The 18,185-nt window shown below is 41.8% G+C and overlaps 2 protein-coding genes across 2 annotated transcripts; both read right to left on the bottom strand.

The window, feature by feature from the left end:
• Positions 1-10,584: 10,584 nt before the first annotated feature.
• On the bottom strand, positions 10,585-11,097 carry LOC149230187 (uncharacterized). The gene has a single exon (XM_089381222.1). The coding sequence runs from the start codon at positions 11,095-11,097 to the stop codon at positions 10,585-10,587; it is 513 nt and encodes a 170-aa protein (XP_089237348.1).
• A 101-nt stretch (positions 11,098-11,198) lies between these two features.
• On the bottom strand, positions 11,199-11,678 carry LOC149230186 (uncharacterized; the record flags this gene model as incomplete). Its single annotated transcript, XM_089381221.1, has 1 exon — positions 11,199-11,678. A coding segment is annotated over exon 1 (480 nt), but the record flags the coding sequence as incomplete, so codon positions are not given.
• Positions 11,679-18,185: the final 6,507 nt, after the last annotated feature.

The raw sequence follows: 18,185 nt of genomic DNA, 5'->3' as shown, positions 1-18,185 counted from the left end.
AGTTTATAGTCTAAATATTATTACGAGACAATAATATTTGACTTTTCTATTTTTAACCTGGCAGTCTAAAAATAGACTCTGATCACTCCTGCTGCGATCCAAAAATAGAAGTCCATCTATTTTTCCCAACATGACCAATCATCCATAAACAACATCCTGCAACTCATAGACATGGTCCATATTTCTAAAAATAGACATAGTCTAAAAATAGACTTTGCGCCATAATTTGCCTGCAGGCCCACTTAGTGAAGGCGACTCCTTTCCACTAAGCTCCATCATCTTGTTGCATTCTCAACACTCCCTCTCAACAAGATATGGATTATCAACAACCCCTATCCTGCCTCGGTGGTATTTGAATTTGCTCCTGGTGAGCGCCTTCGTCAAGATATCAGCATCCTGATCCTCCGTTAGAATGTATGAAAGTAACATGATTCTCCGCTGCACACAATCTCTGATATGATGGTACCTGATGTCGTCCGTTGTGCTCCCTACCCAATCTGCATCCTCCTATCTGTACCAAGATCCATATCCCGATGTGCCTCTCTTGAGCCTGCACACATGCGACTCCACCAACTGTCGATAAACAGTGGCATCCACTACCTCCGCTGAAGTAGTATCCTCCTTCCTCCAACCTTCAGGAAGGAACGCAGTCTTCACATCCATCTGAATGTGCCACCCCATCTGCACCATTTTGTAGATCCATCTCAAACCCACCACTGATTTCCCCTCTGGTCTTGGGACAATCTCCCATGCACTGTTTCTGACAATCAAATCATACTCTTCCACCATGGCGTCTACCCATGTGGGATCCTCCACAGCTTCCTCGAAAGAGGATGGCTCTGTCACAACACATTTGCTCACAAGAGCCATGTATCCAGTGTACCGATCAGGTGACTGTCTCTGCCTGCGTTGGGCTGTAGGTGGTCCTAAAACTTTCTCTGCATCTTGAGCCAGTCGCTTAGCTTCTGTCAAGCGCTTTTGCCCTCTGATGGTTGGCGCTTCATGAGTGGTCTCTTCCACTCCATGAACCTCGTCCTGTGGCTGATCCACATCCTGAAGCTCATCCTTAGGAACTAATAGCTCCTCATCTACATGCAAGTGTAGTTCCCTCTCAAGCGAACTCTTCATGGCTTTCTCCTCCTGAAATTTTATATCCCATCGCACAACAGTCTTACCACTATTTGGCAAATACACATGATAGTTGTGGGGCGTATCAGTGTACCCCACAAATATCCCAACCTCTGCGGTCGACTCCAACTTCTTCCTGGCATCCTTCGTCACATGCATGTAAATATTAGCACCAAAAATCCTCAAATGAGAAAGATCAGGCTTCTTACCAGAATAAGCCTCCTCGGGTGTACTCATGCCAAGTATACTGTGAGGACAACGGTTCTTCACATAAACTGCTGTATTGCATGCTTTCACCCACAAGTGAAGGGGTATGCCCTGATCATGCAACACCGCCTGTGCAACACCCACGATCGTTCTGTTCTTCCGCTCAGCAACCTTGTTCTGCTGTGGGTTATGGGGAGCTATGAGCTCTCTTCGAATCCCTTCTGCTTTGCAGAAATCCTTGAACTCACTAGAGATGTATTCACCACCATTATCGCTCCTAAGAGCCTTCACCTTCTTCCCCGACTCCTTCTCGACCAGTGCTTTGAACTCACAGAACTTTGAGTATGTCTCGCTCTTCTTCTGCATGAAGAAGATCCAGCACTTACGAGAGAAATCATCAACAAAAATCACATAATACCTATGTTTTGTTGTCGAAGCTACTGAGAAAGGTCCACACACGTCTGTGTGAATTCTCTCAAGGATTGTCGTGGCGCGACTATCCTTCTCGTGAAAGGTGGCTTTCACAAACTTTCCCAAAGTACACCCCTTGCATTGATCTGACTGCGCAAGAGTGCCTTTAGGAAGCCCTGTAGTGATCTGTTGCAGTATCTTCAAGGCTCCATGGTGAAGGTGACCCAATCTCCTGTGCCACAGCTCGCCATCATCCCGGCTCACCAATCCTTCTGCCTTGCATGCCATTGCTGTGCATCCATCTACATGCAACTGATAAAGGTTCCTCACTTGAACCCCTATCTTCCGGGTTTCTCCAGTTGTCTTGCTGCGCAGGAAAGCCTTTCCCTCGCTGAAAACAAAATCATATCCCTTCTCTTCTAACAATGCCACAGAGATAAGATTCTTCTTCAATCCTGGAACATGCATCACTTCCTTCAATACGAAGGGTTTACCAGACTCCCTCTCAAAGGAAATGGTACCGATACTGGTCGCACTGTATCTACCATCATCGCCCATCTCGATGTGCACTCCAAGATCTTTGTCCTCCAGATCAAAAAACAAATCTCGATCTCCTGTCATGTGAAAAGACGCACCACTGTCCAAGAACCACACCGATCCCATCACACTTGAAACCAAGCATGCGATCAATGAAAAATCAAGCTCAAACTGCAAGGCTAGAGCCTCTCCTACTGCAAATCCAGCAGCTTGCTTGTTCTTCTTCTTCTGCGGACAATTAGTGGCATAGTGTCCGTGTTGGTGACAGTGAAAGCACTTCACCTTGGACATGTCCTGCTTCTTGCCTTTCGCACCATATTGAGAAGCTTTCTTGTTCTTCCCCTTCATTTCTTTGGCAGCCAAAGCACAATTTTCTTCATCAGGTCCCTTTGATGAAGATCTGTCCCTGGTATTCCACCTGATCTCCTCTTGCACAAGATCTGACCAAAGCCTCTCCCATCCTGGAAATTTCTCCTAACCATTGACAGAGTCCTGATAGGAATGCCAACTCTTCGGAAGACCAAGGAGAGCCAAGCTCACCAAGTCCTCATCATTGACAGTCACCCCCAGACTTCCCAGCTCATCTCTTCACTCAGTGAACTTCGTGAGATACTTGGGCATACTGTCTCCCTTCTCACATTTGATGTTTCTGAGTTTATCCTTGAGCACCAGCTTCCTCTGATCACTCTTGCTTTGGAATAGATCTGTTAATGCTTTCCACATCAAGTATGGAGAAGCCTTTCCATGGAGGCTGGACACAATGTGATCTTTCACGCCCTCCAATAGAATCCTTCGACACTTTGCGTCTTCTTTTGCCAAGCATCAACTTGCGCAACATCAGTAGGCTTTGGGACATCAGCCTCTATGAAATCCTTCAGCCCATTATCATCCAACACTGCCTCCATCCTGTCCTTCCATGCAATATAGTTTGAGCTGCCCTCAAGAGCATACTCCAATCGCAATCCGTTGAAAGACATTGCAACGTTGACACCAAGAAAACACTGCTGCAAATTCGAATTCCACCAGCTCCAAACTCAACCACCTCTGATCTAGAATTCGTGAGAACAAAGTATTTCTCGTACAGAGATTGACTGTATGGGCTTTTACCGAATATCTCACCTTCCAAAGGAAGGATGAATCCAGAGGCTACCTGGCCCGATTACAGACTCTGCCTGAAGAAATAGAATGTAAACAGTTCCTGAATAGTAGATCTGATGATCAACAACTCTAATACCATGTAGAAATTTTGAATAATAAACACATATTCAACAGAGAATATCCCGATTATACACTATTGCGGAATACATGCATAATACATAACCTCCTCTACGTTGATCATCAATTTAGTAGCATAAAAAACAATGAAACATCAATCGCATGCACACATTAACACAATATGTAACCCGGGGAAAGATTACAGCTGAAAACCCCACACTATCTGTATATTAATGATTGAGAACATGTAACATTACATAGTGCAATACTCCTCACAAGTATCCAGCACTATCTCCACCTATTACACACAAAACTAGCTCAGATATGATCACTGGTTCAAATCTCCTCCGCTGCTTTGCCTGCCTCTATTGCACAAACCTGCTGAGAATCACTAACACTGGAAATCACGTGAGCACAAGCTATTTCACTGGGAATATACTGGGTAATACTCATTGGCATACTCAATACATTGCTTGTGCAAGACCTCATGCACAACTATAGTCACAACTGATAGCAATCTCAACCTCTAACACCTGTCTCAACTGAACTGTACATGCACTGAGTTAACTGATGCATACTTCATTTGCATTATGAGTTAATAATTAATTCACATAACTCATCACTAGTCTATTTGTAGTTAGACTAATTACAACTAGTTTAACAAGTCAAACTGAACACAACTCCATCAACTCCACATCCAACTCCATAGAACTCACATGCATGAGTTCTAACTGATGTCATGCATGCAATAGCTCAACTGACTCATAAGAAAAGCGTATTTCCTTTTGACAGCTGCATGTGCCACATCTGTAGCTCAAACTAAAGTGCTCCAAGAGGATAAGATAAAGTTTATAGTCTAAATATTATTATGAGACAATAATATTTGACTTTTCTATTTTTAACCTGGCAGTCTAAAAATAGACTCTGATCACTCCTGCTGTGATCCAAAATAGAAGTCCATCTATTTTTCCCAGCATGGCCAATCATCCATAAACAGCATCCTACAACTCATAGACATGATCCATGTGTCTAAAAATAGACATAGTCAAAAAATAGACTTTGCGCCATAATTTGCCTGCGGGCCCACTTAGTGAAGGCGACTCCTTTCCACTAAGCTCCATCATCTTGTTGCATTCTCAACAAAAACTTCTAAGTGATGAGGATCAAGTTTGTTTTAATCTTATCCATTTATTAGGGACTTAATATTGTCCATTGATTCATCAACAGGGAAAAGTATTAGATGAGGCTGAGGTTCAGTTGGAGATACACTTGAGAGATTAGTCAGTTTGATTTTTCTGGGGCGTGGTTTGCTGAGAAAACCGAATAGGTGGTCTGAGTTGGGGCATTTCGGCAGAGGGACTTCAGTCCAAGACCTATAATACATAGAAGAGAGGCAAAGCAACACTAGGAGAGACAATGCAGAGGGAGATCTCTGACGCAGTGTCACAGTGAGGCTGTGACACAGTGATGCAGTCACACAGTAACGTAGTGACACAGTGTCACAGTGGAGGCTAAGGGGTCTTAGTGACACAATGTCGTAGTGAGCAGCTCCTAGAGAAGGTGACACAGTTCCAACACAGAGCTTGGAGCAGCCATCGCTGCCCAACACTGGGAACAACGCAGTCACCCTGTGGGGTTTGTTCATCCAGGTTTTGGCGGGTTTATTATCTGTTGGGTGAGCCAGATTTGGCACCCTAGTTGTATTCAGAAATTTTCTTAATAATACAAATCCTCTACATGCTACACCGACTTTCCCGCATTGGGTTTTTCCAGGGACGATTGTCCAAAAATAATGTTGTCCCTTGTGTATTTGTCTCGTTCTATTTTAGTTCATGATCTGTATGTATGTGTAGTTTGCAATAGTATTTTCATCGCTATTTAAATAATTAAATAACTTGTTGAATGTAAGAACAAGTAGGAGATGGTAAACCAGTGATTGGAGTAGGGTTTCCGATGTGTAGATTCAGAAATTTTCACATGGTATCAGAGCTAGGTGAGGGTGACGTAGTAGCTGGGAGGAGCCTATGCATTAACTGCATCAGCCTTCTAGGCCAGCGTAGGAGAATAGAGGAGCAGATCAGGCTCACGTAGAGCCACATCATATTTCCGGACCATGAAGGAGTGACACAATGGCCAGGAGGAGCTAATTGAGCTCAAGCAGTGATTGTGCAGAGCTAGAGGAGCTCAGATTCTTCACTTGTCGAGGGTAGGTGAGAAGAGCATATTTGATTTGAGGAGCTGGTGGAACGTTATTGCTGTTGGTTCAGAACAGTGTCTGTGGAGACAGAGCTGAGGTAGAGGGAGTCATTGCCTTGACATATTTCTAGCCAAAGAAATCTAGATCCGGGTTGCTGCTGCAAAGGAGGATTGGAGAGGAGTGATTCGACATTTGGGGAGAGGATTTCTATGAAGGAAATCATGACTTGGAGGGAGTCTAGAGGAGCTTGTTCCTTAGAGTATTTCTAGTGCCGAAGAAATCCAGATCCGAGTCTTGCTAGATTAACAAAAGGAGAGGGAGAAGAGAACCCGTCCTATTTTTTTAGCAGAGATGGAGGTCAATGGATTGAGGGATCAAAACAGATTGGATGGAGCCTCCAATTTTGTCATTTGGAAGGCCAGGATCATGGCAATCCTAGACAAATATCACATCAAGGACTATGCCTTGAAAGTAGTTGTTGTTCCAGTCGACGTTGATCCATTAAAGAAGTATGAGGAGGCCTAGGTGAAGGCCAAGTGCATGATCCTCAATGGGGTCAAAGATCATGTAGTACCACAGATTGCTGAGAAGGACAAAACAAGGGAGATGTGGGAGACACTGACCACCTTGTACCAAGGCACTTCCATCCAATGGAAGATGCTATTAGAAAATTAGCTGAGACAATATCAGATGCATAAGGGAGAGGAGATCGATCCATTCCTCCTCAAGTTACAAGGGATTCACAACTAGTTGACTTCTGTGGGGTCTATACTGGATCCTGAGTTCATGTTCAAGACTTCCTTGAATGCAGTCACTGAGGACTGGGAGACATTTGTCCAAGGCATCTTGGGCAGAGCGACTCTCCCCAGTTGGGAGGAGATGTGGGAAACTCTTTGATAAGAAGAGATCAGGATGTTGACCAAGGCATGGAGTAGCGGCAAAGGATCCTGGGTCAGGATGTGCCCCCAAAAGAAGGCAAGGAGGAGGCTTTTGACTCGAAGGCTGCTCCAGTGAAAGCTGACAGGGAAGGCGAGGATAATGATTATGCCACGAGTGCTCATGCGCCTATGGAGAAGAGGTGGGGCGACATGGAATTGTAGTCAAGAGGACTACATGACTAAGGTAGGGTCCTTGAGGTGCCCAAACTCTTAGATCACATACATCTATAGGAGCCATTAACGATAGTAGCAAAGTGATGGGTGTCAGTTGGAGAGAGGTGTGATGAAGCGACAATGCAGAGCTAGAGTGCCAAAGTCTGAGGTAGCGCAGTGGATGTTGTAGCAGTGTGAGAGGCACAAAGCTGTTTGCAACAGTGCAGTGGCAGTAGAGGGTCAACACAGATTAGCAGTAGAGGTAGCTTCAACATCACGAGGCATCCAAACTGACCAGCATGTCACTTTTTGGGTGAAGTTTTAGTTAGTTACTTCTCAGTAACTAAGTTGCAATGCGATAATTAGTAGTGGCATTGCTATGGGAGGCAGCATTTTGAGAGGGAGTTGTAGTACAGATGTAGCAGTGGCAGTGGAAGAGTCATGGGCAATAATACAAGAAGCAACAATGCAATCGATGAAGGGCATCAGGCCAAGCATCAGTAGCACAGAGGACCGATGTAGTGAATCAGTGTAGTACTTCTATTGAGAAGTGTTACTAAAGCACATTCCTCACTAAGAGGGAGTGTTGATTTTGGGTAGTATTGGATGTGCTCTATATCAAAAATTTTGTGGAGTAGATAGAATACATGAGATCTCCAAAACCCAGAAATCGTTTGGAGAAATTCCACCCGGATGAGGAATTATTAAAATAATTAATATTTTTAATGGGTTCTTATTAATGGGTATTAATAAGAATATGGGTGAGAAACTTCTAAGTGATGAGGATCAAGTTTGTTTTAATCCTAGTCATTATTTAGGGACTTAATATCAGTCGTTGATTCATTAAAAGGAAAAGTATAAAAGGATGCTTGCGGGTTAGTTGGAGATACACTTTAGAGATCAGTCAGTTCAGTTTTTCTGGGGCATGGTTTGCTGAGAAAATCGAATAGGTGATCTGAGTTGCAGTGAGAGGGGCAGTTCGGCAGAGGAACTTCAGTCCAAGGCTGAGAATACATATCAGAGAGGAAGAGCAGCACCAAGAGAGACAACGGAGAGGGGGAGTTCTTATGCAGTGTCGCAGTGATGCAATGACGTAGTGTCACAGTGATGCAATGACGTAATGTCACAGTGACACAGTGATCTAGTGACGCAATGAGGCAGTGGAGGCTAATGGGTCTCAATGATGTAGTGAGCAGCTCCTAGAGGGAGGTGACGCAGTTCCAGCGTAGAGCTTGGAGCAACCATCGCTGCCTAGCACTGGGAACAACGCATTCACTTGTTGGGTTTGTTCATCCAGGTGTTGGCAGGGTTTATTCTCTGTTGGGTGAGCCAGATTTGGAACCCTAGTTGTATTAAAAAATTTGATTAATAATACAAACCATCTATATGCTGCACTGGTTTTCCCACATTGGTTTTTTTCCGGGGATGATTGTCCAAAAATAACGGTGTCCCTTGTGTATTTGTCTCGTTCTATTTCAGTTCATGATCTATATGTATTTGTAGTTTGCAATAGTGTTTTCATCACTATTTAGTAGGATTTCTAATGTGTAGATTCAGAATTTTTCACATTAAACATCGAGATCTTTGGTTGGTCACTGCTCTTGAAGTCACTTTGGCATGATTTGTTTGGCATTAGCATATGGGGGGAGATTATAAAAGAAAAATATCTGAAGAGAAAACCTCTCATAGATTGGCTCTGAATGGGTGAGATTGGGAAAAGGGAGGGATCATACATCTGGTTGAGCTTCTAGAAGATAAAGCATTGGTTTTTGCAAAGATTAACATGGTCGTTTGGTAGGGGCAATAAGATTATTATAGGTCGAGACCAAATAATGGGTGTAAGTAATCCCACCTGTCTCTCTAAAGGCACAATCATGGCATTACAACATATGGGTATTTTTTTCTTGGAACATGTGATTAGCAGATGGAACATGTTACATCCGATTTGGAGACAGGATGAGGAGATTGGCTTTCATTGACACAAAATTCTGGAGTGGAATAGCTACATCAATGATCTCAGATGGGTTGGACTATGTGGAAACACGAGAGAAGACTCACTCATATGGGCTGAAATACTCAAATAAGGATCTATAGTGGTTGTCGAAAACTACATGTACAATATGAATTTTGTATATGATGATTCTGCGCCACCATGGTTTCTTTCTATTTGGCAGTGGCATGCCCCTATGGAGATACTTTTATTCATATGGATGGTTTGGAAAAATAGAATATTAACTTGGGATAATCTCTGCGGGTAGGGCTACCAAGGCCCAGGATGGTGCCCCTGTGCAGTGAGGCTAATGAGTCTGTTTCACACCTATTTCTCTTATGTAAAATCACTCTTCAGATGTGGTTGCAGATTCTTTCTTATTGCAGGATTCCTTTTAGGCAAATTTCTACTATTGAACTCTATTTACGATGGGGAATGTCTAGAAATGGAATGCATAAATACATCCCACTGTATGTCAACTTGGAAGGCACGAAATAATTACATTTTTTAAGGGATACAGATTAATTATGTTCGTATATGTTCCAAAATCCTCACCTAGCTCGAGGCATTGTAACCTTGCCTTTTGGCCACGAAGGATATTTCAACTCAGTATGTGACGCCACAAATTTCTCTGTCGGCAATCTTTTTCGACGAAGCGGCCCAATGGGGAAAGTGTGGATGCAGTGTATGGCTTTGAATTAGTGACAATGGTAATTACAAGTTACATTGGCATGGTGGGATGGGTTCAAACTCTAAGGCATAAACAATGGATTTATGGGGACTCCTGTGGTTTGCCAGGGAGAAGTATTTGCAGTGCATCCATGTCTACGATGACTCGAAAACTCGTATTGATGGCATTATGGGCTCTGCTACCTTTGATCCACTAGATTTTCGAGGCTGATTGGACTACATCAAAGCTCTTACGAAATATTTTCAGAGTTTCAATATACAACATGTATATAGGGAAGCAAATAGGACTATTGATGCTCTATCCAAAGTTGGACTTATAATTGTTGAAGGCTCCATATTTTTTAGCTACTATATTGATTTCAAAATTCTAGAAGAGGGGCGCACTGCCTTTCCATAGTTGGCCCCTGTATTTGGGAGATATTTTCTCTGCCTTATAGTGTGTTGGTGAAAATGTTTCCTCATCTAGTTTATATCATGATTGAACATTTGGACCTTATTAGTCCTTACCATCTGGCAATGGCCAGGGACTATAGGAATCAGTTTTGTTTGAGTTAGCATTAATTCGGAGTACTGTTTCGCCGAATGCGTTGGTTATATCAAGGTTTAGATCAAGGTTTCAGAACGCTGTGTGCTCTCCCCGCTAGGATAACCAAGGTGCTCTGGACTGCCATCTTATTTGGCCTCTTCCCGAGGCGGGAGAGGCCAGAGCTTAGGCTAAGGGAAATAGGCGTGTATATTATTGCTGACTGTAAGAGGAATTCGGGTATTAATGTTAACGTTTCCTAGCATTAGTTTGGAGTGGTTGGAATTTTAATTGTCTTTACAATTGGAGCATATTTGCAGGCAGGCGTATTTGCAGGAAGGCGTATTTGCAAGCAGGTGTACTGCATGCAGGGACTGCAGCTGTGCAGCTGTGGCCGTGCTATAACCACCACGAAGATAGGCAGATGCGTGCCTATGAGAAATCTTTTCCAACACTTGCAAATACTGTTAAGCCAAATCCATGTAACAGGGATTGCGCCATCGCAGAGGTGAGTTAAAACCCTCGTTGTGAGAAGCATCACGTCTGGAAAGGCACGGCCACGTTTGAAGACATCTGTGTTGAATTTCTCTGGCAATTAGTACATGAAAATCCTTCGACCTCTGCAACTGTCCTCAAAGTGCCAATTTTCACCACAGGATTCAAGATCCGGGTTGTTGAACAAACACTCGGATGTTTCGTTGGGGGATTGGCAGACTTCATCCTTTAAGACCAGAATGGGGCTCAGGGGAATTCCGAGCTCATCGTTTGAAGCCTCCAGCAGATAAATCAGATCAATCCCCGAGTCTGAAGCTAGGGTTTCTCGGCCTTCATGGCCTCTAGACTTGTCGTAGGTCGTTGAATCATCCCTAAGGTTTGAGGACGGATAAGAAGTCACGCCAATTTCTTCCTCTAGCCTTCTCATGACTTCATTTACGGCCTCCTCGCCAGGAACGTACTCTTCTTCTACTGTTGCTAGGGTTTTATCTAACAGCAGAGGATGATGAAACTGATCCATTTCTTCAACCTGGAAGCGTTTCCACTCCGGGACATCAGTGTAGTCGGGCAGGCACTCCAGATCTCGGCTGCGTTTTCTGAGCATCTCAGACATATGTTGAGCCATTTTGCAAGCCCAAACTCGCACAGTTTGAAGACATATGTGTTGAATTTCTTGGGCAATTCGTACATGAAAATCCTTCGACCTCTGCAACTATCCTCAAAGTGCCAATTTTCACCAAAGGATTCAAGATCCGGGTTGTTGAACAAACACTCGGATGTTTCGTTGGGGGATTGGCAGACTTCATCCTTTAAGACCAGAATGGGGCTCAGGGGAATTCCGAGCTCATCGTTTGAAGCCTCCAGCAGATAAATCAGATCAATCCCCGAGTCTGAAGCTAGGGTTTCTCGGCCTTCATGGCCTCTAGACTTGTCGTAGGTCGTTGAATCATCCCTAAGGTTTGAGGACGGATAAGAAGTCACGCCAATTTCTTCCTCTAGCCTTCTCATGACTTCATTTACGGCCTCCTCGCCAGGAACGTACTCTTCTTCTACTGTTGCTAGGGTTTTATCTAACAGCAGAGGATGATGAAACTGATCCATTTCTTCAACCTGGAAGCGTTTCCACTCCGGGACATCAGTGTAGTCGGGCAGGCACTCCAGATCTCGGCTGCGTTTTCTGAGCATCTCAGACATATGTTGAGCCATTTTGCAAGCCCAAACTCGCACAGTTTGAAGACATCTGTGTTGAATTTCTCGGGCAATTCGTACATGAAAATCCTTCGACCTCTGCAACTGTCCTCAAAGTGCCAATTTTCACCAAAGGATTCAAGATCCGGGTTGTTGAACAAACACTCGGATGTTTCGTTGGGGGATTGGCAGACTTCATCCTTCAAGTCCAGAACGGGGCTCAGGGGAATTCATAGCTCATCGTCTGAAGCCTCCAGCAGATAAATTAGATCAATCCTCGAGTCTGAAGCTAGGGTTTCTCGGCCTTCATGGCCTCTAGACTTGTCGTAGGCCATTGAATCATCCCCAAGGTTTGAGGATGGATAAGAAGTCACGCCAATTTCTTCCTCCAGCCTTCTCATGACTTCATTTACGGCCTCCTCGCTAGGAACGTACTCTTCTACCTCAAGCACTAGTCTCCAGTCGGTGATGCTCTCCACCAGACTTTTCATAAGTCACCTTTCAATAATGTCGGATGCCTAATTGCTTGTGGTGGACAGATTTTCAGCTTGGACTTGCTTCCTTCCTGACTGTGCATGCAAAGGAACAATTTTTGCTTTATAAGCACTCTCCAGTCGTGATGCTCTCCACCATCTTCCATCTTAACACGCCAGGCAGCAGGTTTCACCACCCAGCTAAGTACCCTTTAAAGGATATATAAAACAGAGCCTTTTGAAGGATCTACTTGAATTTTATTTCTCTCACCTTCATTCTTGCTCTTTTGTTGATCCTCTTCTTCCAAATCCGGGATCCCTTCTTCTTCCCTCACCTGATTCATCTCCCTGATGTCATCTTCATCGAAAACTTGACTTGACTCAATCTCGTCTGACCATTGTATGTATAAAGACTATCGAGCGAGAGCGAGCACGAGGTAAATGGATTGAAGAAATCCCACGTTGAATCTTGAAGAAGCGAGGGTAGTGGGGAAAGGCCCATGGAGTTTTCCTCCCAAGCTCCACAACTTCTACAGGACACAAGCTCACAACTCCTACGATGGGATCGATCAGCGGAGGTGTATGATACAAGCTCGCCAGAAACCACTGGTACCTGTCACAATTGTCCTGCTCTTCAGCCACGTTTCAATCATGCATTATGACACTTTATGTTGAACCACGTCGCTTGTTATGTTCAACCATTTCTTTTAACAATTCAAACTTTTGTTACGTTCAACCTTTTCTTTTAACGATTCAAACTTTTTCTCAACCTTCGCTTTTAATGATTCAAACTTTTTCTCTGCAACTTTAATTTCTCCATTGTGCTACTGGTTGATAAATATTCTTCAAATAACAGAAGTGTGTCGCCCCTTTCTCCGTCATAATCGATTGGGGAGGAGTAAAGCCTATTTTTGTTGAGGAAGACAAGGGTTTTTTGGAAAAGGAAGAAAAATTACAAGATCTAGAGCATGAGCTAAGCGATGCTTCTCAGCAGGTAAGCAAGGAACATTTATTCTTTTTTGTGTTTCTATTGTACATGTATGCATAAGGTTGTTCTCAAAACTCTGATTCTTGTTAACTGGAAATTGAAACCAGTGTCTGAACTTTCTTTAAAATATGGCAGAATATTGTGTTCTGGAAATAGAAATACGTTCAGATCTCTCTACATCGGTCTGGGTATGCTGAGTGGGTTCCTCCGTATATGCGTCTAGATTTTGTGTATGTTCTGTTCGACTGTCCAGTTCATCTTCCACATTCTTTGTTGCTACTTGGTGGATGCCATGCTGGTTTCTTCTCCTCGGCAAAGAAGATTAGAGAACAAAAGTCTTTTATGCAACTGAGTGTTGGTGGGCATGTTTCTGCCTCTGAAAAATGGATTGGGGAGGAGTAAAGCCTCTTTTTGTTGAGGAAGACAAGGTTTTTTTGGAAAAGGAAGAAAAATTACAAGATCTAGAGCATGAGCTAAGCGATGCTTCTCAGCAGGTAAGCAACGAACATTTATTCTTTTTTGTGTTTCTATTGTCCATGTATGCATAAGGTTGTTCTCAAAACTCCGATTCTTGTTAACTGGAAATTGAAACCAGTGTCTGAACTTTCTTTAAAATATCGCAGAATATTGTGTTCTGGAAATAGAAATAAGTTCAGATCTCTCTACATCGGTCTGGGTATGCTGAGTGGGTTCCTCTGTATATGCGTCTAGATTTTGTGTATGTTCTGTTCGACTGTCCAGTTCATCTTCCACATTCTTTGTTGCTACTTGGTGGATGCCATGCTAGTTTCTTCTCATCGGCAAAGAAGATTAGAGAACAAAAGTCTTTTATGAAACTGAGTGTTGGTGGGCATGTTTCTGCCTCTGAAAAAATGTTCTCTCAAAATTATACTTCTCTAATTCTTCATTCTGTTTTGAATATGGTTCTTGGAAATGTGCCTAGGACATGCTTTTTGTTTCTTGCTTGTGAATAAAATGTGTCCAGGGCACAATTCCGTGTCTAAGTTCTGGTGGCTTGGCTTCTGCTAATATGATAGCCTCAGATCAATATAGCGCAGCTTGCTTGCTTCTTCTACTCGGGTGTTTAACTTCCTTGGATGGTTAAATACCTTCAATGTAATGGATGCTATAATGAGTTTGTAAGTGAAGGTTTTGAGTTTTCCAAACTGATGGTGATCACTACAATTTCAGGTGGATCTAGGACAAGTCCAACATTTGTCCTTCTTCCTAGTCAGTGCTCCTACTTTACCTTGTTATTTTAGATTACTGGATAGGCTGCCTAACTGTGTCTCCACGAATCTGTTCCTTATACAACAATGGTTGTCATTTTAATATATTTTCTCTCCATAAAGCTATACATTAAACAGGTTATATAACAATAAGATTCTTTGATATAACCATAAGATTCTTTGACTTATATGCGTTCCCGAACAGATAGGCCTTCCTGAACATGCCTATTGACTTGATAGGTTTTGAATCAGTAGCAGTAGTGGTGGTTAATCAATTGTAGCTTCTAATATGATCAATATGAAAAAAATCCTTCTCAAGTTAGCCTTCTCAGTGTTGATATTTCAAAACAGATGGTCAAATATATTTATATGTATAAGCTATTGATCATCCATTCTCTGAAATGCAATTTCAGAAAAATGATTACTGCGCTGGTTGAGAATTTGGTCAGATTGTTCCATGCAGGATTACACCAGCTCCAAATTTGTATAAATTAGCACAGGCTCATCAAAACCCGGGTCTGGCATGCATCACACCTTGATCCCCACCCAATCTGTAACATGCTCTTCACTTCTGTCAGTGCCTTAATTTTCCTTATTAGCTGATCGATACATAGATTGCCTTTGTGTTGTACATAATTTGATGTTCTAATTTATATCTACATGCCTGAAAAGCACAAAAGGTCATTCCGGCCTTGTAAGTTTTTGAATTCACTTTCACAGTTGTACTATGAACACATGGTATTGTCTTTTAGATTGTATAGCAATCTTTGTCTGTTGAAAATTTTAATCGGAGTCAATCGACTGCTCCCACCTCCTGATAAAACAAAAGATGATATACTTTTGTTTTTCAAACTGTATGATCCAGAGAGAGAAGAGCTCAGGTAATAGCTTTTGATTATCTTGAATGTTCTAAATCACTTTGCCTTTCAATACAATGCCTTGTGGGATGTTTTATTGGGTCTATATGATTAAGTGTTGTTGTTTTTCAGGTATGTTGGGAGGCTTTTTGTCAAGGCTCTAGGCAAGCCAATGGAAATTATTACAAAGCTGAATGCCATGGCTGGTTTTCCACTAGATGAGGAAATTGATCTTTACAAGGTTAGTTGAATAAAAGCTTTTACGAGGTTAGTTGAATAAAAGCTTTTGGATCCTGTGACACTAATTAGTGACGATGTCATGTGGTGCTGGCAAATTAATTATAAGCATTCTTATTCCAAGGTATCTGTGGATCCTTGTTGCACCTAATTTGTTGGTTGTCTATGATCCATTGGTTAATTTTTTATGCATTGGGTGTTGTAATATGTAGGAAATCAAATTTGAACCAAATGTCATGTGTGAACCCATTGAAAAGAGAATTACTTTTTGATCTAGCCAGGTTAGTTCAGTTTTATACCATTGTTCTCAATACTTGTTTTATCGTTATTGTATCTCTATTTATTTTAGAAAGGGTCAGTGAGGGGATTTATTATTCGAAATCATGCAATGCAGTTTGTTACTAAGTATGGTTCCCTCACTATATTATTTCCTATATTTGTGGTGATGTCAATCATGCAGCTTGAAGATGGGGACACCATTTGTTTTCAGAGATCTCTAGCTACATCTGAAGAGGATATACATCGATTTACAGATGTTCCTTCATTCCTGGATTATGTTCATAATCGACAGGTACATAATCTACTGGTAGCCCTGTATTTTTTCACACTTGCAATTTCTTGGACCAGTCTTCTATCATTTAATTTGTTTGCGGTGCGTTTTCTAACGGATGTAATTAGTACTTTAGATTATATGGCACAAGCATGTATGTGGAACGCTCAAAAACTCAGTAAGGGATAGCACTATGTATCTATGAGATGCAAAAACAGACTAGGAATCAGAGATCTCTAGCTACATCTGAAGAGGATATATATCGATTTCCAGATGTTCCTTCATTCCTGGATTATGTTCATAATCAGCAGGTACATAATCTACTGGTAGCCCCTGTATTTTTTCATACTTGCAATTTCTTGGACCAGTCTTCTATCATTTAATTTGTTTGCAGTGCGTTTTCTAACCGATGTAATTAGTACTATAGATTATATGGCACAAGCATGTATGTGGAACGCTCAAAAACTCAGTAAGAGATACCACTATGTATCTATGAGATGCAAAAACAGACTAGGAATTAGATATCTCTAGCTACATCTGAAGAGGATATACATCGATTTCCAGATGTTCCTTCATTCCTAGATTATGTTCATAATCGGCAGGTACATAATCTACTGGTAGCCTGTATTTTTTCACACTTGCAATTTCTTGGACCAGTCTTCTATCATTTAATTTGTTTGCAGTGCGTTTTCTAACCGATGTAATTAGTACTTTAGATTATATGGCACAAGCATGTATGTGGAACGCTCAAAAACTCAGTAAGAGATATCACTATGTATCTATGAGATGCAAAAACAGACTAGGAAGCTTAAGGATAGGTCAACATTTTGGCCAAAATACTTGCCGACCTAGATTTCACAATTTCTAAAGAAAATGATGTTTATCTTGGTACCATTCAGGTCGACTCACCATCCAAATAGATAGCTTTTCTGAATATTTTTGTTTTATCTAAAACTAGCAGCAAAACTGGATATATCTATGTCATGTTTTGGTCTCTGTCTGGTTTGTTTATGTCTGTGTATGGAAGCGCTTGTGAAGCAGCATGTAAAGCAATTAATTCTCTTTGTATCACTACACTTTCCTCTTAATTGACAATTGAGTGAATAATTTCAGTAAGGAACTGGAAATTTTCAATTATTTTAATAACATGTGAATTTGAATCTTACACAAAACTCTCTTGTTTTTCTTTGCAGTGAAACTGTGCCCTCACTATCCCACTGGCTCTTGCAAATCCAAGCTATACAGAATGATTCAATTCGATTTCTTTCTGCCACATCTTCAAGGAACAAAACTCTCAAGCGGACCTGCTATCTAGGAGGGGGATCTCCTTGCTGCCTGGACTGATTAGATGTCAATGCATTGATCAGGGATCAGTCATTAGTGAAGGGTTTTTTGTTTTTGTGTGAAGGTAGCTACACTTTTTTTAATACATCTTGTGATAGGTGGAAGTTTGATGCTCTGTTTTTATTGGTTGGGGGTTTATGTTGCCCAGATTGTTGCCGCCTTGCAATGTTTTTTGTAATGTACATGAATCTTACACAAAACTCTCTTGTTTTTCTTTGCAGTGAAACTGTGCCCTCACTATCCCACTGGCTTTTGCAAATCCAAGCTATAAAGAATGATTCAATTCGATTTCTTTCTGCCACATCTTCAAGGAACATAACTCTCAAGCGGACCTGCTATCTGGGAGGGGGATCTTCTTGCTGCCTGGACTGATTAGATGTCAATGCATTGATCAGGGATCAGTCATCAGCGAAGGATTTTTTGTTTTTGTGTGAAGGTAGCTTCAATTTTTTTAATACATCTTGTGATAGGTGGAAGTTTGATGCTCTGCTTTTATTAGTTGGGGGTTTATGTTGCCCAGATTGTTGCCGCCTTGCAATGTTTTTTGTAATGTGTTTTTAGCTAGTTGCTGGCCCTGTTTTGGTCTGGTGGAACTTTTGATATCTGACTAAATCTGGCAAAATCTGTTTCTGTTGGTAGAAAGTGCCAAAGAAACTCTGCACATGTGACATCTTTTACATTTATAAAAGGCTGTTGAAAGAAAAAAAGGACTGTTTTACAGATTTTGCTAGTCTTTAAACAATTACTTTTTCGCTTATTAGCGAAAAGTATATCATGTGCTTTCACCTGGAAATTCTTGGAGCAAAGCTAAGTGCTTGTGATCCCCCAAGTTATT

This window comes from Pinus tabuliformis, chromosome J (genome assembly GCF_031772625.1).
Source record: "Pinus tabuliformis cultivar Carrire ecotype Pingquan chromosome J, CPIR1, whole genome shotgun sequence".
Classification (NCBI taxonomy): domain Eukaryota; kingdom Viridiplantae; phylum Streptophyta; class Pinopsida; order Pinales; family Pinaceae; genus Pinus; species Pinus tabuliformis.
This window is presented reverse-complemented; position numbering and strand designations above follow the sequence as displayed.